The following is a 21,765-nucleotide window of genomic DNA, read 5'->3' as shown; positions in this document are numbered from 1 at the left end:
TAGAAATATTCACCCGTCCTTCACCAAGCACCACGTCCATGCCATAAAACTAATTACAAGCACGTCACCTGAAAGTGAGCGATAGCACAGAGTGTCGGAGGGAGTGGAGGTGGGATCGTGGCAATGCAAAGTGTGCAAACGTCGCCGGCATCATTTGGACAGGCAGTTCTGAGGCTGCACAGCAGGGGGTGAGGATGTTTGTCTTTACTTCTCCTGAGACACTGCTGAAACATCGGGAAGAAAATCCTCCTGTAGCAACAGTCATGCTTTAAAAGGCGCCGCAATTTCATAGAACCAGGTTGTTCCTTCTATGTGTGACATGGAAACAGACTTATGGTTCGTATCAGTAAAGCTTGACAGTAGCAGGTTTATATAATTTAGATTTTTTTAAATATTATTTTTATATTTTATCTATATTTTGTTAACAGGAGAAAACGAAGGCCCTCTTACACATTAACATTTTGAAAATTATGTCTGTTTGGATCGGAAATAAATGCTGAAAACGGTGTGCTTTTCATGTAGCGCCACTAGTGGGTGCTGTTGTTGGTTTTTGTAATGAATCCACACAGAGAAAAATATGCCCTAAACCCTTAATAGTGGCGAGTACACAAACATTCGTATGGACGGAAGACGATTCAACACCCAAAAATGAAACGGAAATTTAGCATTTTGTGTGTAAACGCGGCCTTAAGGGAACAGTAACAGCTGTACAGCAGATAAACAAACATGTGACAACAAATTCTACTTCCTGTTGATTAATTCATGTGATGACTTGTTTTTCTTTTGGGCTCTGACAGGAACAACGAAGCCGCACTGCAGGAGGTCGCCATGTTGCTCATTTGTTATTGTCATATGAATACTGCAAACTGGAAAGTGGGACTATCTCGTCTGGTAATAATCATAGTTTCCAGCTGCATGAATGCTCCTTGTGTTTAGCTCAGAGAGCTGTTTTTCTACCTTTGGTTCTCTGAAGCTTTGCGATTGTCATTGCTGCTGTATTTCCGGATGTCCTGCAGCTCTGTGCACTCTAAGGTTGTCTAAATTAGGTTTGCACATGTTTTTTTTTTTTTTTTTTGGTCTGCAGTCTCTTAATTTTAGTTTGGATGTGCTCCCCAAGAGGTCATCGCGTGTAGAAAATTCCAGATTATCCATTTGTGTATTTTAAAGTCTCATGAAAAAATAAAAAACAACCTGTTTTGGATCATTCCAGTGTAGTTGGCTGCTTCCATTGATGACGACTATAAAAGAAATTCAAAAGCTCATGTTAAGCTGGCCACCGACCTCTTTGAATGTTTAACATTCTGCAGCGACACACCAACAGCTCTGCATTTCAACATATCGAGCATCATATTCACTGTGTGCTGGAACTTTTTTTTCTAGAACTTCAAAGTTTAAACGTCGTAGTCGTGTTTTCAGAGGGATTGTTTTGTGGAATTCTGGTCCATCTTTGACTTTCATAATGATTTAGAGACGATCATAAATGAGTCTTGATACCCCTACATCAGTCTCTCTTTTACGCTCTAATCAACTCAGGGTCATGATGTTCTCGCCCTCTATCATAAAGACAACCATGTAGACACACACTGGCAGGTGGATCAATTCACCTTTATGCTCTTTTTTTTTGCATCAGGAAAATCTCTCCATGTAGGAACCACCAAGCCTGCGATCGCACTGGTTTTGTCCTCGCCGTGAAACAACCACTAAATGATAGTCTAGATGACTATCTTCACATTCTTCTGCCTTTCAAAGCTCCTCTGATGTTTTATTAACAAGGAGAACAGAGACGTACGAGGCAGGTTGATCAGGTTTGTGTATAAAATGAAAATATTTACATTCTTCATGCGGCTGCCAGTCGTTTCAAGATGCCAGCGTTCGTTGCCAGACGTTACATTGAACAAGACCTGAGATCTTTTCTGTGTATACTTCAAAAAATACACAACGACAACCGATTGCCATTTGCGTCGTATCGACGGAGAAGCATAACCTGGTCTTAAGTGTCTCATTTATCATCGTGACTTCTTCCTCCCTCTTCGCCTCTTCATCAGGAAACGTTCCATCGGCCTCTTCCTGCACGTCACAGGCTGTAAATCAGATTTTGATGAGCCGATCGCGATTATCTCCGCGTCCCATTGCCCGACCGGGCTGCGTCTCATCTCGTCCTGCGATGGCGATTTGTTTTTTCCTCACATTCAGCGAAGTCTCGTGATGCGACGGCCGCTCGCCTCCCGCCAGAGTCAGTGGAATATCTCAGTGACGTCCCGCTGTTCAGAACACTGCTGCCCACATAAACACATTCCTGTCACTTGATGGACCAGACACACACACACACACACACACACACACACACACATACTGTTCTCACTCAACCTCATTTTATGCTCCCTGTGTGAGACTAGAGAGCTTAACTGACCCCCAGTGTGTGTGTGTGTGTGTGTGTGTGTGTGTGTGTGTGTGTGTGTGTGTGTGTGTGTATATGCGCCTGTGTGTCACTGTTTTCGTTTTGTACCCCACTGACCCAGATGTTGATAGTGTTCTTTAAAACACGGTCTCACACACACACACACACACACACACACACACACACACACACACACACACACACACACTTTGTGTTTTATTAAAATTACATTTTATATGCAGGAAAGCTTTTGTACAAAAATATTCACTTACGAGCTTCAAGACTTTCAAAACACTTGAATCAACAATAAATGACCGTTTATCAAACATACCAGCACATTAGTCACATAAATCTGTGTTCATGATTCCATCTGAAGTAAAGACTGATATCAACGTTACTGGAATGTAATGTATAGTTGCTATTCCGTTGTGATCACAAGGGTTTGGAACAAAATAAATTTCCTAAAAACGTCAATAATGGAAGTTGCAGTGATCACAACTTCTATATTTGAACCTGGTGCATTTTATTTCATTATATTTGAACAATTCCAACAATATATACCATGTGAAATATCAATCAATAGTTCTAATCGTAATCCTAACTTTACCATGAAAACTGTGAATTATTGATTTATGGAAAGTGCAGATATTGACAAAAAGCAAGTTCTATCTGGCTTTATTGTGTATTTAGTAATGCTATATGTCTGTGACTGCAAACATCTGATTATGCTTGAAGGATGTCTTGTCATCTCTTCCCTGTCTCAGTGGACATTTTCTGTCTTGTCTGTTTCCTGTTTTATTTTGAAGACTCACACTGTCTCTGGTTTCAGGCTCCTTGACTTCCCCTCCTGGTGTCTGATTGCTGCTCGCTGCCATGATGTGTTTCACCTGTGTGATTGTCTGCACCTGGTCAGTTTGGCATCAGTTCTGCGTCTTCTTACCACCTCGTCTGAGTCCCTGGAGGTTTGGACTGTTGCTTTTAGCAATTTGCACTGTCTGCCATTTTGATTCCTTCTCTCGTTCTCATTGTTTTAGAATGAAGCCAAAATATCCGAGTGAAATCAGTAATTATATTTGACACAGGCACAGCCCTCACTATGGTTTGGCTTCACACTCAAGGAGCCATCTTGCTGTACATCTACAGTATATTCAACTAGAGGGACTGTGGATATTCTGACTTAAAAAAAAGAGGGAAGATCCTTCCTGCTTGGTAAACACAGTCACGCCTGAAGTCCTCAGTTTGCATTCTGACGTCCCCTGGGTTGTGTGAGACGGGATTCCTCGTGCGGATTAACATGTGAAACAGGTGCTCCTTCAAATTGACTCCACAAGCGTGCAATCTTGCAATTTTGAATAATTAACACTTGATTGCATTTAGAGCAATTTACACTCTGGTCTGATCGCCGTCATAATCCAGTCATGAGTGAAACAAAGTCCTGCTCCACCTTTTCTTTGAGGAAACTTTTGTGCTTTTCACCACAAATCTGCCTTGTCTTTTCTATATCATAGCAAATGTTGATAGAAAAGAGTTTATTTACAAGGAAACTGTGTAGATTCTTACTTTTAAAGAGCGTTTTCTCATATATGACACGCGTTTGTCCCTCGCACGGAGACCGCCCAGCAGTCTCTCCCTCTGTCTCCCCTCAGTCCGACCTAAAGCTTCATCCTCTGGCGTATCGCCGCGCTGGCATAACGCTCCTGCGGCGACTCCTCCTGCGTTATGGTGTTGAGGTGATGCCCCGCTTGTCTCTCGGCGGCCTTCAGCTTCTCCTGCAGCTCCTGCGCCTCCTGCTCGGCCTTGCGCGTGGCCTTGCGAGCGTTCCTCAGCGAGCGCTTCACCTTGCGGACGCGCTCCTTCAGCTGCCGGTTCCTCCGCTCCACCGTCGCCATGCGCTCCTGCAGCTTCCTGCCGCGCTCCTCCTCCTCGAACAGAGCCGCCTGCACCGACGAGCACAGCAGCTGGAGCAGAGAGGGAGCAGTGATGTCAGCCAGCGATACGGGAGGCATACGTTTTTCTTAACCACTAACTAAACCGCCAAAGGTTGTGACCCATGAGTACGTACACATGTTCAAACAGGCCAATGAAAACAGGAGTCACATGGTGGGATTGGTGACGAAACCAGAGTGATGGATAGTTATGTTACAGTAGAAGGTCTGTGTAAAAACTTCTCCTTTCCATCATTCATTTGGGTCAATACTTCAAATTCCCTTTTACATTTTATGTTTTTATACAGCCCTCTCCTCCACCCATAAACAGTATAACTGAGACGGTTTACATGCACAATAAAAACCCAATCATTCGATTGATCAAGCAAATAGCAGCCGTTATCCGGTTATGACCAGTCAGATCAATACACTTAGATTTCTCACCAATACTCTCATGTCTGTGTACGTTTACACTTTAATCTGATTTTTTGAAATCCAATAAAGAGTCACTTCTGGACCGAAGAGGAAAAACATTATATTGAGTGAAATAAAAGAAAAACTAATCGTAAAGCTCATAAAACTTATAGTTACTTAAAATGGGAGTATTTCCCTTTCCACAGTTACTTCTGCTTGATCATAGTTTTTCTCTGTAAAAATGCCTTGAACTGATTTTGTTTGGGTTATTTGATGCTATACAAATACAATTTTACTTTATTTTATTGAAGCTCTAACTCCAAGAAAACAAGATCAAAAAGTCACTGCGACATACAGTCTTTGCGAAAAGTTGGTCAAATACATACATGCATGCAAACCAATAAATAAATAAATAAATAAATAAATACACGCAGACAAACACAACCTTCTCGCCCAACTAAACCAGAAAAATCCCGAGGGGGGGGGGGGTTCAGAGAGATGAAGAGATAGAAAGAACAAAGAGAGAGGAAGGAATACAGGAAAATACGAGCCACAGGGAAGCTCTGCTTCTGCACTTTTCTGATTTATTTTCCCCAAGATACACATACACACACACACACACACACACACACACACACACACACACACACACACACACACACACACACACACACACACACACACACACACACACACACACACACACAGGGCCTGACATTGTATTCATCCTGAGCCTCGCTGCAGAGGGAAACAAGCTCGCTGTTGCTCTCTTCCTTTCATCCCTCCGAGCGTCCTCATAAAATGTTAATGAGAGTCGGAGAACTTGTTAAAGGTGTTTACGCGACAGTGAAGAGCTGGAGGTTTCCCTCACTGCGGCTATGATCAAATCATTACTCTGCGCATAAACGTGGAAATGACGGAAGACGCATTAATTTGTCTCTGACTGTCTGTGACCTGACAAATGAAGCCTAAAGACGAGAAAGTCTGACCACCAACAGGCGGTTCCCATCTGGCTTTTGGTAAAAAGCAGCTCAATGCCACTGATAAGCTGAGGCTTTGAACTAACGCTAATTGGAGGTTTGAGCAGAGCAGGAGGGTTTCCTTTGTCAGCCACATGTGGTTCCCTCAAAGCTGAAAGCGGGAAGAAACCAACAAGTTTAGAAAGGATCCATGTACAAACTGCTGCCGGGGGACGTCTTGAGTCGCCAAAGCACAGAGAGAGTGATGAAAGACGGGGAACGAACTGCAAGAACAGAAAAATAGGAGTATAAAGGGATAGAAAGAAAAGGAGGGGTTCCCTTTGCTGTCATGCTCCCGCTGGAATCACCACTGCAAAAACATCTGTTTTGTGCTGCCTTGTTTAAAGTGCCGGTCCTCCACTGAGTGACCTTTGACCCGAGAGGCCACACCCTGCAGGTCAAACCTCAACAGGTAAAGAGGAAGGAGACATGACGGCACTGCACCGCACGCACCTTCGCTGATTTACAGGTAAATAATACAGCTTGCATCAATTTGGGAAAAAGCTTGAAGTTGCTGATGTCCATCTTATTGTATTACAACTTTATAGGCAAAAGGTTTTTCTTTATTGATGCATTTGTTGTAAATAAAGTCGTAGACTCCTCACAAATCTCAAAATCTCTTTTCTTTGGTATTTTATAGTGATATTGTTCAGAAAGAGTGAGTTTCTGAGTCACGGGAGAAGATGAGCTGTTTCATTTAAAACTAAATCCAAGTCAAATTTCAGTCTGATTCATTTGAGGGAAAAAAAACTGGTTGAAGTTAGATACAGAAACTTCAATATAGGAAAATCAGGTTTTACACGTTCAAATCGAAGGAACACTGACTATACTGAGAAATTCAGGCTTTCATATCGACGTTAACTGTGTCTTTAAGTGGGGCCAGTTTTGATTTCTCCTATTTTATAATATTAAATGTGCCCAAAACTGTCATATAATAACATCAAGTATAATTTGAGGCTGCGAAAATGCTGTGAGTGTTCACACAGGACCAAATGAGCACAGTTTGAAATCTGCTCTATTAACAGCACGACAATAAGGCTGGTGTCAAATTACAAGCACGCACTACTTGGATAAGTCAGAAAAACTATCCATTTTAAAACAGGAGATATCTAAAATGGATTCAGACAGAGGAAGAACTGCACGAAACATCAATTGAAATATCAAAACTAAATCATAATAATCCTAAGAAACAGAAGAGAACAACCACATGTGACTAAAATCACTGGCTGAACCTGGAGTCCTCACAGTGTAACATGTATCAGTGAAGTCCGGTTCGTACCGGTTACATCAGCAGAAATGACCTTAATATGTGCGTGTTCTGATTTTACAGTTCATACGTGTCGATAATGAGAAATCTTTACGTGTGACATGAAATCCGTCGCGGCTTCCACTCAGCCAATCGTGACGGTAAAAGCGTGGGCGGCTCGATTTCCAGCCGCCGTGTTCTGACATGTCTGAGGTGCGACCTGCTCGACTTCGTGATAACGGAGGGCTGGATCGCCGTTCGCAGGCTGCAGCTTATGGCGGCGGTCCCAGGTCAGCAGGATGTGTTGCTCCACACTGATACGGATCAAAGCGGCAAGATTTGACATATTTTACAAAAGCGGCCGTCTGACAGAGCTGTGGATCTTTGCCGTTTGATCTTTGACCCCCGGGGTAGCCGATATCCTGCCTGAAGAGCCCGGCCGAGCGACCTCGGCGGTCACTTTGATCTTTGACTGGCTGGGAAATGATCACATGGCACCAATCACATGCTGGGAATGTATTGAGGGTGCAATCAATTGTGTGTGTGTGTGTGTGTGTGTGTGTGTGTGTGTGTGTGTGTGTGTGTGTGTGTGTGTGTGTGTGTGTGTGTGTGTGTGTGTGTGTGTGTGTGTGTGTGTGTGTGTGTGTGTGTGTGTGTGTGTGTGTGTGTGGCGCTGCCCCAAGCCAGAGGGCAGTTTGACCGTGTTTCTCCTGACATTCCTCTCAGCAGAGTCACCACTGGGCTCCGGCTCATCTCATCCACACACACGAACCGAGTCCCGGTTCTGTTTTCACTCGACGGTCAATCACAACAACAACAACAAGAGTGAACAACTGAGCCGCTACACCTCCGCTTCCAAGCTACCTGCCGTTGGCGTGTACTCTCTTAGCCCCGTCGTGTCCATGGCAACAAGACGGTTTGTTTACATCCCCTGCACGCAAACCAAATAGGGACGTTTCTAATTTATTCTTCAGAGAGGGTAATGAAGTTTTTTTGTTTTGTTTTGTTTTGTTTTGTTTTGTTTTGTCAGAAAAGCAGCAAGCGTCACTACGGCAACCAGCTCTCCAAACCCCGTTTGCGTGTTTGTCCTCGGGGGTTCCAACTCTGTGTTCAGTCTTTGACATTCAAATAGTTGCTCGTCCTCACTCGAGCAGACCGACAGTGCATGTTGTTGGAACTAAAGCCAGGCCTCACCCTGCTGTCCTCCTGGGTGTCCCACTCCGGGCTGAAGGTGTGGAACGGCTGGCTCCCCTGGGTGCAGTTGGAGAACTGGAAGAGGCTGGAGAACGTGCGCCTGTTCTCCGAGGTGTCGGGGAAGATGGCATCCTGGAAGTTGACGCCGTGAGGCAGGATATTGTAGTTTTCATCCATCCTGCAGAGAAGAGGGGGGATGAAGAGGGGGATGAAGTTTGCCGCAGTTTCGAATCAAAAGAGTGTTTTGCAAGTTGGAGCCTGTCGGAGAAGCATCAAGTTTAATTCGCTGATGATCTGCACATGAACTCAACTGCAGCTGTTAGATTCTGAGGAGATACAAACAGGAATTCACTTTAAACGCTTCCATGTATTTGACCCGTTGCCCTCCGGCAGGAGCATCAAAACAAAAACAGACTCAGAAAGAGTTTCTTTGCTCGAGACAAAACCACGTCTCAACATGTCAACCAACAGAGAAACCGACTGCATGTTGAACTATTCTTTGTTAGATTGCACTATGTATGAATGTTACGCCTCCTTGTTTCTTGCTTTGTGAGAGCAAGCTATATAATTTCGTTACACATGTATAATAACAATAAAGTCTGTCTATTCTAAATCTAGACTCGTTTGCTCTCAGGTATGATAAATGTGTGCAGAAAAGAACGTCACTCCTCGCACCTCACCTGAGGAAAAAGAAGTAGGAGTAATTCTCCATCGCAGTGTGGGACTGGCAGGACAGGTACCCCAGCCCTGTCAGGTTGAGTCTGGATCCAGTGGGCACCTCCAGCATGCTGCCCCAGGCTTGATCGCACAGCAGCTCCACCTCAGCCGAGTACAGCAGCCCTTCCTCGGCGCCCTCGTACCCGTAGCCGAACCCGAAGGGCAGCGAGTTGTACAGGCTTCCCTTCACCCCGGCGCCCATCGGGTCCCGGTGGATCGCCAGCACCCGGGCGTACACGATGATCTCCGCCAGCTCCGCCCGGCAGCCCTCACTCAGCGGCCGCCAGTCGGAGGGCAGCTGGCAGCCGTGCGTAAAAGTGTCCAGGTGCGCAAAGACGCACAACACTGCGAGTAGGGAAAGCGTGGAAAACATCCCGAAGAGCCGCTGATCCTTATGACTCCGTGCAAAGTTGTGTGAGGAAGACTGAGGAAAGTTAAACTCCCGAGGCGCCAACCTGTTTCATTCCTCCACTTTTCTGTGTGAGAAGCTGCACAGGAGCGCGTTGGTGCTGCATTCACGGACTGACGCGCAGCTCAGATATTCTAGGCTTCCACGTGGGCTGGTTCTTTTGGAGTGACCTCAAATCTGTGCTGGTCCACCTCCTCCTACACATGTCTAACACACTCATGAATGAATGAATGAATGAAATTACAATGATGACAGACATTTTTCCCCTCTCAAAAAAGAGCTGTAATGTCAAACTTTTAGCACATCTCATGAAACCATTCAAGATGTTGATGCAGTTTGAAATCAATAGGAGCTGGAGAGCAGGTCATGAGTGCATCAGAGGGTCTTTCGGGAGTTTCTGTCTTCCACAGAGATCAAATAGAGACGTTTCCCCCTTGTAGCTCTGTAATTAGTGTGCATGAAGGGTTACAGGAGTGGCTCAGTGGAGACCTTGGTCTTGATTCAAAATCCAGCCTGATCCTCCAGGGGGCATTAAGTGAGGTGGACAAGGCCTCTCACTGGTATTTGAATAGGGATCTTTGAAGATCTTCCTGTACGGATCTAAAGAGCTTGGAAGTCTGTGGAGGTGAGTGGCAGAGGCCACCGATAAGGTTTTGTGGAGTTTTCAGTAGAGATTAAGCTTGACAGAGCCCCTGGAGTTTGTGGGGTGGCTGTAAATCTCCTCGGGGCTCCAAGTGTTTAACTCGGATTGAAATGGGTTATGAGGATACGCCTAAAGCCCAGACCCAGTGGGGTTTAGTCTGTTACTCCAGGTTGAAAGGAGAAACGTGCATGCTGGGTATGGATGATGGGCTGGTGACCTGATTAGGTGTTTTTTTTCTTAGTGTTGGCACTCAACTCCACAACAATTCCACTCTGGGGAAGATTATGATGAGGTGGATCCACCGGGAACACATGTATAGAATCCAAAAGGACATGGATGTATTATGTATTATTATTTCTTATCATCTGCGTGTAGTTCAGTGATAAACCACCGTGATTCTGCACAATTCTGAATGTTGTTCATTCAGACTGCAGGGAAAATTGTGAATGAATCCAACATCCGTCCGTGGCTGTTTGTGTGGCGTTACTTGTGACAACACCGCCATCTAGTGGACGTCACGAGGAATGGAATTTTTTTTTTTTTTAGCTTTATGTAAGAAATTATCAAATAATTCAGTCACTATATAAGCTTGAATCTGCTGATATTGAAAATACTGAAAATAAATATTTGAGGTTTACTTTGCCATCATAAGTTTTAATAATGACCTTGATGAGTTTAAAATAAAAGTATTAAAATGCTTTAGCGTAGAATTACATCCATAACAGGTGAGTTAACACTTGTTTTATTAGAAATAAACGCAATCTATCTGGGAATTTCCCCTTTCGCTGTTCCAGTTTCTGGACGCAAGGTGACTCCTGCAGGGAATTCCCGCCATCAGCTGACGTCTGGCCCCGCCCACCCCGCCCTCAGCGGATGTGTACAACGTGCGGATGGGACGTGCGCCCGCAGCATTGCCGTGGTGACAAAGCTGCACATCGCGTTCAGATCTGTCCTCCGCATCGTGACGTCACCTCAAGGAAAATGAAAGCCAGTGAAATGCGGCACAGTTTGCCGGAAGTCACGTGGGCGCCTTCAAACGAATAAGACTGACATGCTCAAGTACGACTACTGCTACACTGCCGGAATTCTACATTTAACAATAAATGTACTGTTGTGTGAAAAATACTCAAGTAAAAAAAATTAAGGCACTCTTCAAAAAAACTGTTAAATGAAATATTAGTGATTATTTTAACCAGATCTGTTTGTAATACCATTTCCAGGTATCAGGAATTCAATTCAACATACAGTTGATAGTTTTTGCATAACCAACTGTGTATTTTCCCATCTTGATGTCTGAAAAAAACCCAATGTAATTCTTACTCCATATCTTACAATACATACACAAACACATGCAGAAGAGAAATGTTGATTATATTTGGAGAAAATATCCGAGGGACAGCCAAGGAGCCAGGCGTTTCAGTGTGGAGTTTGCGTTTATTTATTGTTATTATTATTAGTAGTCATTGTAGTAGTAGTAGTATGAAAACAGAGAATTATTGCTGCTTCTTGGAGAAAGTTTGCACTTCAAACTGGTGCAACTGACTGTATGATAACATTTTAAATATATATATATATATAGCTTCCTAAAGTAATGACTGGGATCATGAATTTATATTTCGAACATGTGGGTACAACAATAAAATAACAAATAAAGTAAAGCAAACAAACAAATTATATTTCTAAGTCACTAGAAAATAGAATTATACATAAATAATAAATCGCTATTACGCATTTTACTCTGAAATTACTGACCGGAAGTTTTATGTGTCACCGTGAATTCCACTCGACGCTGCTCCAGACCAGAAGCAGCAGCAGCTCTTGGCGGAGTCGCAGTTTTCCTCCTGAACGAGTCTTTCGTTCTGTGTTTTCACAGCAAAACATCCTCGGTGTGTTTTAGTCGCGGAGTCGACAGCAGGTGAGATTAAAAAAAAGAAAACAATAATAATAACAATTCAGACTCGTTGTTTTGTTGACGTGACGCAGTTTGTTTGAGCGTCACTTTCATCCGCGTTGGTCCAAGTTTAGGTGGGAACTTTTCGGTGTTTACAGGACATAAGGCCCACCTGAGGACGGAGGGGGAGGCACGTGACACCAGCAAGAAGTGTTAAATTGTTTTGTTTACAGCGACATGTGTCGTTGAAATGAGTGTCACGCGGTTTGTTTACTAGTTTGTGTGATATCAGCCCCTCTGCTTCCTGTTCGATAAGTTGAAGTCTTAATGCGGTGTAATAGAGTGATCACGTGACCTGCTGATGGGAAGTGTGTGTCAAGATCTGACTCACTCAGTGGAGTCAGGGGTGAGGATTGTTTACCAAACAAACAAAACAATGCTAAACTCATTGTGCTGAAAGTGTAAGTCTTTTGGGTTCCTGGTTGGAGTGAATGTCTGATGATATTGACAATGAATTTAAGCCTAAGTGTATATGTTTGGAGAGTTTCAGGGGCCACATTGATAAAAAACTATTTCATTCTGAAATAGCCATAAAAATCTTGAAACCTCTTCTTTGTTGTGGTGCAGATTATACACGATCAAAATGTCTTAATGTTGACAAAACAGTTGCTATAGGAAATAACTACAATCTGAACATAAAGGCAATTTTATTGACGCCTTCTTGTGCAAAATACATTCAAATGTTCAACAACCTCCTCTAGCTGTTGCTTTCGCATGTTTTTACCTTGACGGTAAGAAAATAAATAAATAAGAAAACGAGCCAGCTTTGCCTGGTCTTTGGTTATCAAAATGTAATTTTCACATTTAAAAGAGCATAGATTAGACCTGTCAAACTGCTCATTGCTTTTATTTTGAAGAAGGCTCTTGGTTTTATACGTGATGAGAGTACGTCTACCGCCATTTGGCTTCGCTGTAACGTTTTGGCCAATCAGAAATCACAGACGGGGGCCTGAGGTCTTGGTCGGAGGCTCTCTCAAGGGGGTGGAGGCATTTTGCAACTGTGCTTGGCGAAGCTTGATAAGAGGAAAGAAACCGAAACTTTTTTATAAGGATATTTGGAAAACACTCATGTGGAGAAGCATTATGCCGACACGAAGTACACACATTTCATCATTTATATCTTAAAATGTCTCAAGATTAAAAACAATTTTTTCCTATTGGATTCTTTTAAAAGGTATTAATGTTATTTGGACTGTTCTGCTAAAGCAGTCATGGTTTTGAATAGTTAATTTTTTATATGTTCAAGTTGAAAGGATCAATCGGGTGAACTGACTGAAAGGAGAAGATGCTTTAGTAGAGCATAGAGCAGCGACCGGGTAGTAATTTAAATGTGTACGATGACGAGTCGATGCGACGGAGCACTGATGAGAAGCCTCCTCGTCTCTCCTCAGCATCATGGCGTCTGGAGGCTCCATGATGAACGGAGACATCTCCCGCTCCCCCACTCAGTCGGGCACACTGGAGGAAACTCTGCAGCAGATGAACATCCTTATCCAAGAGAACAGAGAACTCAAAGGTGAAATCATCAGCGACTCGGTTCAAAGGTTATTCGGTGTTTAAGGTGCGACTGATTAACATGAGCAGCGTTACGACTCGGGGTTTATGTGCGTCTGCTCTCCCAGAGGCTCTCCGCCAGACCAACCTGTCCATGAAGGAGCGCTTCGAGGGTCTGTCCCTCTGGAAGGAGAAGCAGCGGGAGGACCGGCAGTTCCTGGAGAGCCGGCTGGAGGAGGCTCGGGGCCGCATGGAGACGCTGAACCTCCAAAACCAGGATCTGAGCAGGAGGCTGGAGGACGCCGGCGGAGTGCCACGAGACCTGCAGGCGAGGATCTCCTCCCCGTGGCCGCGCCGTGCTAAAATCGAAGCGTCTCTAAATGTGTCGTGTTTGTCCTCAGGGGGTCTCGTCGGATCAGGGCGCAGAGCTGAGGGCCCTGCGTGCCCTGGTCACTCGTCTGCAGGCGGAGAAGAATGACCTGGTGGCCATGAACTCGGAGCTGCAGCTGAAGGCCGAGCAGGATTCCCAAGACTCGTTTATTGAGATCATCAGCGTGTCGGTGAGGTTGGACACGGGACAGGAAGGGACCATCAACCATCACTTCATCTTCTGCATCTTCCTAAGTTTCAGGCAGTAACCGGACGCTTCTTCCTCTCAGGACGGCGGCGTCGACGGCGTGAATGAGGCGACCGGCTGCGAGCGCAGCAGGCATCCCGACCTGAGCATGATCTCATCGCGCCTGGACGGCGAGGAGGCGACGGTCAGCCAGCTGCTCCAGTCCCTGAGGAACGAGACGCAGAAAGGAGAGCAGCTGCAGGCCGAGCTGCAGGCTTATGTTGGCAGGTAGAGAAGAACCACAGGCAGCTGAAAGGAGGTTTAACTGGACTCGGTTCTATTTTTTTTAATTTTTTAAAAGAAGCCGAACTGGCCCACGGTGCGGTTCTAAAAGACAGGAGAACAAACGAAACACATGAAAGATTTTACAACACAGTTAAAAATAGTTTTAGCAGGTTAATCAGGGGAATTGTCGTCTTTTTTGAACAGAATCAAAGAGCTGGAAGAAACGAAGGCCAACATGGAGGAGACTTCGACACAGACCACCCAGCCAGAGAGTACAGAGACCAAGGAGGATTCTGGGAAGGAGGAGAAGGTATTTTCAGCTGCCTTGTTGTCGCCTCGTCTCTTGTTGCGAGAGTAAACGACCCTCATGTTGTTCATTCCCTGTGAACGTCACAGGCGGCGTCCGAGGTGGAGAATCTGAAGTCTCAGATGAGGACGCTCTTTAAGGAGCTGCAGCAGGCCCAGAGCAAGCTGGACGAAGCGGAAGGCATGAAGAAGAACCTGCAGGACAGGTTACAGACTCACACACGTCAAGTCACAGTCTTGCCTGTGAAGAAATTTACCTCCATCGTTGATTCCGTCTCTTTTGTCCTAGATGCCGGGAGGTGGAGCAGGATCTGGCCACCCTGAAGCTGCAGCTGGTGGAGAAACAGGCGGTGCAGTCGGAGAACGAGCGGCTGAAGCTGCAGCTGGGCACCATGCAGTCGCAGAACCTGATGGAGCAGAGGAAGGCCGGGGAGGAGAGGTCGGGACACACACACACACACACACACACACACACACACACACACACACACACACACACACACACACACACACACACACACACACACACACACACACACACACACACACACACACACACACACACACACACACACACACACACACAGAGCCTCAGTGAAACTCCTTCCTCCCTCACAGGAGCAATCTGACCCAGCTGAAGGACGCTTACACCAAACTGTTTGAAGACTACAACGAGCTGAAGGAGGAGAAGAAGAAGAGAGAGGTAACTTAGGGGCCGCTTCACATTGGGGTAGTCCTTCCTCATTACTTCCTCCTCCTCTCTACTTCTTCACCTCTACTTCCTCCTCTGTATTTCTTCCTCTCTACTTCTTTCTCTCTACGTCCCCCTCTTTACTTCTTCCTCTCTACTTCTTTCTCTCTACGTCCCCCTCTTTATTTCTTCCTCTCTACTTCCTCCTCCTCTTTACTTCCTCCTCTCTACTTCCTCCTCTCTACTTCTTCCTCATTACTTCCTCCTCCTCTTTACTTCCTCCTCTTTACTTCCTCCTCTTTACTTCCTCCCCTCTACTTCTTCACCTCTACTTCCTCCCCTCTACTTTCTCCTCTCTACTTCTTCCTCTGTACTTCCTCCTCTCTACTTCCTCCGGCATTGACTCCACCGAGGCTGTAACTTAATCAAATGAGTTTAAAAAAAAACCTCATTTGTCCTGCAGACTCAGCTGGTGGAGAAAAGTCTGCTGGACGAGCTGCAGCAGCGCCTGAATGCCGCCGAAGAGGCTCTGGCTGTTAAACAGACCAAGATTGATGACATGAAGCAGGACATGTTCCATAAGGAAAAGGAGCTGGAAACCATCTCTGTCTTCCAGGCTCAGGTGAGTGGCTGCAAACAACCCCGCCACACACAACAGCTCCTCGATCAAGAGCTCACTATCATCTCATACACGATCAGAAACATCTGGGTTAGTCTTGTGTTCAGTAGAAGCATCTACAGTATGGAAACCTCTCAGGGTTGTGAACAATGGAGACATTTACACTGAAACGACGACCAGAGAACTAGATCGGTGCCTCCAGTTTGGTGGCAGACATGTTTGTGTTCTTTCCGCAGGCGGAGGTCTACTCCTCGGACTTCTACGCTGAGCGAGCGGCGAGAGAGAAACTCCACGAGGAGAAGGAGCGTCTGGCCACTCAGCTGGAGTACGTGAAGAAGCAGAACAACCAGCTGCAGGATGAGATGGACTCGCTGGGCCGGTACGCCTTCAAACCTCAAGTTTCCCCTGCTGACATTTCAAATTCAGAAACAACCGGAGGAGCATCTTTTAGCTGGAGGTTATTACATTAGTGGTCGGTGAACAAAGACTGACTCCGAGGAGAGAAGATGAGCTGAAATTCAGAAAAAATGTTCCGTGTTACATTTGATATTCTCTTTAAGTTGGATCGGGAATAATATCTGGTTGGGATGTCGTTGCGTTCTGGTTCGTCCCGTTGTTATTATTTACAAGAAATGAGCCTGATGTTCTGAAGTGGTTCATCCGACGCTTCCTCTCTCCTCAGGCGCTCGCTGAATGAGATGCAGAGGAGACACGTGACATCGGGAGCAAGTCCACATGGAGCCGGGGCGTCTCTGGTCGGACGAGGTACAGTACGGTTTTTTTAATTTATTCATTGTAAGCCCTGAATTCTGCCTCGCAGGGGGCGCCGTCTCCCAGTTGGGAGCCTGTCGGCATCAGAAAATCTGTGAATGGATTCTACATTAAAACACATCGACATCAGTTGTTATTCTGACCATGTCGAATACAAAATTGACCTTTTTATTTACTATCGTCTTGAAAAAAAAAACAATTCTTAATCCACTAAAGCCAGAGTGGAGTGGCAGAAATCATCCATTCTTATCATGAGTTTGTCATTACTCCTGATATTTAATTACATCACAGATTTCTAAATATGAACACTGACAATATGACACCCACCCCCCCCCTCAGGATCAGCCTCTGACTGGCAGCACCAGGAGAATATTCCGGAACACGCCTGTCCCAAATGCAACGAGATCATGCCCGACCTGGACTCCCTGCAGATCCACATCATGGACTGCATCATCTAGACCGTCTTCCTCACACCGCGGCTGCGTTAGCACCTTAATCCAAGTCTTCCTCTGCTTTCACCCGTACTTCCTCACTCAGATCGCCGCGACGTCACGCCATCCATCCCACCTGAGAGCAGAAACACTCGTTTTGAGACGGGAAAGAGTTTTGAGAGAATTCCCAAGGAGGAGTTTTCACGCTTTCCGTCTGGAGTTGCATGTGAAGCGATTGTCGCGTCTGGTTTGTTTGTACATCAAAGCATTAGAACAGTATGTAAGCGAGATCATAACTTCCTCTTCTGGGCCCATTTCACCTGATGTATAGATTCTGTTTGTCTACGAAGACTGGAAACCCGTTGGAACTATTCAGGGCAAAACTAATCTGTAAATGCAAAACAAAAACTGTGTGAATCCTTTGACAGGCGCCGTCTGTCTTTCCTACACATCAATTCTTCAGCCAAAGTGAGCCTTCACACGTTGCTTTTATTTACTAAATATTTAGTCGATGAAGGCTTTTTTTTTTTATATTTTCATGAAGGCTTCCTTTTCAATTTAAAGTGAAATCCTCTCTATTTTTCCTCGGTGAGAATATTTGTTTTGTTGGTGTGTGTGTGTGGGGGTAAAGGAGTATGCTATAGGCACTTTATTATGAAGATTAGTGTTTTATTTTGACTGCAGGTGGTAAATTAGAGCGTAATATATTTACGACGTTAATCAGGAAGTTCTGTACTTCTCCCATGTTGTAATTCAGTGAAAGAAAATAAAAAATTATTTAAAAGTCTCAATGCTTTTCTCTTACTGTGATGAAGTTTTATCTAATTTGTAGTTTTAAGTGCAGCGATGGCCTTTCAATATCGGATGAATCTACTGAAATTTCAAACATAAGCCTCTATGAAGAATTTCACCTGTGGAAGCGACATGAAAAAGATGCTTAAATAAAAAGATTAAAGTTGGATGTGCTTTGTTAAACATTAAAATTCTGCTGTTATACATTTTGTGATAAACTTTATTTTCTGCCTCAGACGGTGGCAGAAATTCTACTTTTTCAAATTCATTATTTGGAAATTCTGTGAATGAATTTATGAAACTTTAGACGCTGCATTAGCCTCATTTAAAAGGTTAAAGATGCAGAGGAATCAATCAGTCCTCAACACTAAACAAAGCGTGCATTATCACTGTTTGCTGATAATCTAATGGAAAAATGACTGACACGTTTCTGTTGTTAGAATTGGGATTTCTGGGGAATCACGTGTTTCGTTCTGGACACCACACTGAAATGTTTATTTGTCAATACGAGCTTTGCAGGCCTCAGATTAGAAATAAACATATTTCATGATTGTGAGTAAAATACGTGAGAATTTACGTGAGAATCTGCGTCGTTGTCATGGTAACGGGGTGTCGCCGGCTATAGAAAAACCAAAACACCTGCGCATCTTTCATTTTCACCTTTCTGCACTTGGACATTTGACCGACTGCGGGACTCAGACCCTCTGCGGGGGGAAACTCTGGCGATCGATGCAGTCGAGCTGCTGGACGTCTCCTCTCTGTGGAGGCTGAGACACTGGACATGGACTTCCACTTCCAGGGAGCTCCGGAGGAGCCGCGCCGGGGAGGAGACGCTGCTGGTATGGATCCAAACTTTTTCTTTTCTCTGTAACTTTTACTCAACATCTTGCTGATGAGTTGACTTTATGCTTGGATGCTTAACATCATGTCAAAGTGTCGGATTTGGTCGAATCAGACATGTGGAAGCTGTTATTGTGTAAAATAAGTGTTAAATACAGTTTACAGTCCCGTATCTATTTGAAAACGTTATTGTAATGGGGTTTGAGTGAGTTAAAATGTTCCACAAGTTGTTAATATTTTGATAAAATAAGTTTATTGGGGTTCATCTAAAAAAATAAATAAAAAACGATTTATTTGGTGGGATGCGTTAAAACGCGCAAGTTTCTCTGCAGCAGGTGGTCAACAGCCTCACATCTCTTGCTTCAAGGCGTGAATCCTTCAAATTAACTATAACATACTGAAGTATGTGTAAATATTCTCCGAAAATGTCTCGTTAGTCCGCCGCTGTGCGTCCTGTGTCCTGTGTCCTGCGTCCTCCGTCCTGCGTCCTCCGTCCTGGATGTCTGCTGCGCGCGACGCTTCAATCAGGCTGATGGAGACCGAGAGCGCAGCGGCTCGGACACTTTCTGCCTCTGAAGTTTCATTTATTCTCATTTAGTTTGGACATTCAGAGACACAACGATGAAGTGAAATGACACAGGTGGATGAATGCGGAAAGCTCCAGGAGCGGCTGTAAAGACTTTCAGTAGGGGGGCACAGAGGGAACCAACTTGGAGGCTCCACCGTCAGAACAATGAAGCTGTCTGTAATCTTTACATTATCCAGTCAATTCTAACTTTTTAAATAGTTTCATACACAACAATATTTTGAACTTTGGATGTTTTCAGCTTAAATGAGAACCGAACAGATGGGAAGTAATGAAACTGACTATTTAACTACATTTTCAGGTGTTTGTTCTTGACGTAGAGTATTTCCTGATATTAATGTTGTTATTACGACATTATAACTCAAATATTTGCCCCGTCTCCTCCTGATATTCCTGCTTGTTGCTTGATGATGAGAGACGTACGCTGACACAGAGAGGAGTAGAAAGTGTTGAGTCCAGTTAGTGTACAGGGACTCGACAAACATAACATCGGTAAAGTTTAAATGAATTTATTGCCAAAAGTTCAGAAAGGTTAAAACTTCTTTTTCAATTTCTAAACTGATTCAGATTGAAACTTGAAACTGTGACGTCGGTCCAGGGATGCATTTTTCTGCTCATTGTTCTCAGTATGTTTGACTCCAGAAACCAGAACACGTCACCGATCGGTTGGATCAATAATTGTTTCATTTGTTCGGAGCAGAATCTGAGGCGGGTCTACAGAGGAGCATCAGCTTCTCACCACCACCTCTTTCCTCTCTGGCAGATGGATTCTATCAGTTGTTTGTTATCGAGCCCCCCGGGGAAGACGTCCTCATCATCATCCTCGATGATGAAGAGGTGGACTATGGCCTCATGCTGCCACCTCTTCAAGACTTGGTTGAGGAGGAGGATGACGCCCTCATCATCACCCTCAATGATGAAGAGGTGGACTATGGCCTCTTGCTGCCACCTCTTCAAGACTTTGTTGAAGAGGAGGAGGATGACGTCCTCATCATCATCCTCAATGATGAAGAGGTGGACTATGGCCTCATGCTGCCACCTCTTCATGACTTGGTTGAGGAGGAGGAGGATGACGTCCTCATCATCATCCTCAATGATGAAGAGGTGGACTATGGCCTCATGCTGCCACCTCTTCATGACTTGGTTGAGGAGGAGGAGGATGACGTCCTCATCATCATCCTCGATGATGAAGAGGTGGACAATGGCCTCTTGCTGCCACCTCTTCAAGACTTGGTTGAAGAGGAGGAGGATGACGTCCTCATCAACATCCTCAATGATGAAGAGGTGGACTATGGCCTCTTGCTGCCACCTCTTCATGGCTTGGTGGAGGAGGAGGAGGAGGAGGATGACGTCCTCCGTGATGATGAGGGGGGCAACCTTGACCTCATGCTGGCTCGTCTTGATAACCTGATGGATGAAGACTGGATCTGGGTGGTGCTGGCTGATGAAGAGGCGTGGTGGAGGAGGTGGCTGAGGGGAGGAGAGGACTCCGGTTATGAAAGTATGACTGAGGACTCAGACCAGGAGGACGAATCTCCTGGAGGCTTCCTGGAGGGCCGGGACCTCCCTCCCTCTCCCAGCCACCCTCCTGTTCCTCAGCAGCCCCCTGAGCCGGGCCCCCGGGTTGCTGCTCCGCCTCCAGGGCCTCCTGAACCTCCTGAACCTCCTGAACCTCTGGAGCCTCCTGAGCAGCTCCTGCAGAGAGATGAACGACTCGGCGCTCCGGACCCAGCAGGCCTCGGCGCCGACACCAAGAGGAGTCAAGAGAACCCAGAGCATCGGGTAAGTACTAATAGAGCTAGGGTGGTATTTGACCATGATGAAAGAACGTCTAGTCCAGGAACCCGGCCCTCCTCCTTCTGCTGGAGACCGCCACGGGGGTTTCAGTGTCCGTCATCGACGGATGATTCTTGAAAACTGAAACCTCAAACATTTCGACCAAACAATCTTTTGCATTTCTCAGAACTGGGAACACCACCGGTAAGTTCTGCACCTTTTGGTCCCTTTGATCGGTTGGTCGTTTGGGATTTTGTTGCATCTCGTGATTCTACGTGAAGAACGGTGGTCAGGCCTGGTGGTGTCGCCCCCTGGAGGCTGGAGGTTGTCTGCTCATTCTAACGTCTGAGAGTGAATATTTGTATGTATGAGTGAAAAGCAACTTGACAAGTCAATGCAGCCGTTGGCTCTCAGGAGGGGAAACCTGCTTATTATTATTCTGTATTTCAACTGAACTCTGAGCAGGTAGGTCGTTTGGTTGTATTCTACTCACTCTGCCGTGTGTTTTGTGTGTTTGTGCTTCTCCAGGAAGCCCAGCGGCTCGATCCTGGAGGTCCTGATGAAACGCAGCAGAAGAGCCTGAGAACTGCAACTTCAACCTGCTGTGAGAACATCAAACTCACCTCTCTGGACTTTTTCCTTCATCTCAGTGACTCAGTTGTTTTTCCTTTGACAGATGGGTTTCTCCTCCACCCCCTCCTC

At 45.2% G+C, this 21,765-nt stretch overlaps 2 protein-coding genes across 3 annotated transcripts; one reads left to right on the top strand and one right to left on the bottom strand.

Annotated features, from left to right (window-relative positions):
• Positions 1–1,585: 1,585 nt before the first annotated feature.
• ccdc3a (coiled-coil domain containing 3a) lies at positions 1,586–9,437 on the bottom strand. 2 transcript variants are annotated; one of them, XR_013936505.1, is made up of 4 exons: positions 8,877–9,437; positions 8,197–8,374; positions 3,959–4,356; positions 1,586–2,276 (listed from the first exon to the last, which is right to left on the bottom strand). XR_013936505.1 is itself a non-coding variant. In XM_080492432.1 (3 exons), the coding sequence occupies exons 1-3, from the start codon at positions 9,284–9,286 to the stop codon at positions 4,051–4,053; spliced, it is 894 nt and encodes a 297-aa protein (XP_080348558.1). In that variant the 5' UTR covers positions 9,287–9,437; the 3' UTR covers positions 2,598–4,050. The 2 variants fall into 2 exon arrangements, 1 of the variants encoding a protein (XP_080348558.1); XM_080492432.1 differs by lacking the exon at positions 1,586–2,276 and having other exon boundaries at positions 2,598–4,356.
• A 2,310-nt stretch (positions 9,438–11,747) lies between these two features.
• optn (optineurin) lies at positions 11,748–18,067 on the top strand. Its single transcript, XM_080492273.1, has 13 exons — positions 11,748–11,880; positions 13,308–13,432; positions 13,539–13,738; positions 13,812–13,970; positions 14,070–14,254; positions 14,456–14,561; positions 14,648–14,763; positions 14,847–14,996; positions 15,176–15,260; positions 15,712–15,870; positions 16,104–16,246; positions 16,550–16,632; positions 16,978–18,067. Exons 2-13 carry the CDS (start codon positions 13,312–13,314, stop codon positions 17,094–17,096), a joined length of 1,626 nt encoding a protein of 541 aa, XP_080348399.1. The 5' UTR covers positions 11,748–11,880; positions 13,308–13,311; the 3' UTR covers positions 17,097–18,067.
• The last annotated feature ends 3,698 nt before the right edge of the window (positions 18,068–21,765 follow it).

The sequence above is a fragment of the Lipophrys pholis genome (genome assembly GCF_963383615.2).
Source record: "Lipophrys pholis genome assembly, chromosome: 22".
Taxonomy (NCBI): domain Eukaryota; kingdom Metazoa; phylum Chordata; class Actinopteri; order Blenniiformes; family Blenniidae; genus Lipophrys; species Lipophrys pholis.
The sequence above is the reverse complement of the archived record's forward strand: the minus strand, read 5'-3'. Positions and strand labels throughout refer to the sequence as shown.

What these genes read in the sequence shown, in the direction of transcription:
- ccdc3a (XM_080492432.1), bottom strand. Translation starts at nt 9,286, where the DNA reads ATGTTTTCCACGCTTTCCCTACTCGCAGTGTTGTGCGTCTTTGCGCAC. An exon ending in TCCTACTTCTTTTTCCTCAG is followed by an intron (nt 8,375 to 8,876) that starts GTGAGGTGCGAG and finishes TCTTCTCTGCAG; the next exon opens with GATGGATGAAAACTACAATA. An exon ending in ACACCCAGGAGGACAGCAGG is followed by an intron (nt 4,357 to 8,196) that starts GTGAGGCCTGGC and finishes TCTCTGCTCCAG; the next exon opens with CTGCTGTGCTCGTCGGTGCA.
- optn (XM_080492273.1), top strand. Translation starts at nt 13,312, where the DNA reads ATGGCGTCTGGAGGCTCCATGATGAACGGAGACATCTCCCGCTCCCCC. An exon ending in ATTCTGGGAAGGAGGAGAAG is followed by an intron (nt 14,562 to 14,647) that starts GTATTTTCAGCT and finishes TGAACGTCACAG; the next exon opens with GCGGCGTCCGAGGTGGAGAA. An exon ending in GAGATGGACTCGCTGGGCCG is followed by an intron (nt 16,247 to 16,549) that starts GTACGCCTTCAA and finishes CTCTCTCCTCAG; the next exon opens with GCGCTCGCTGAATGAGATGC.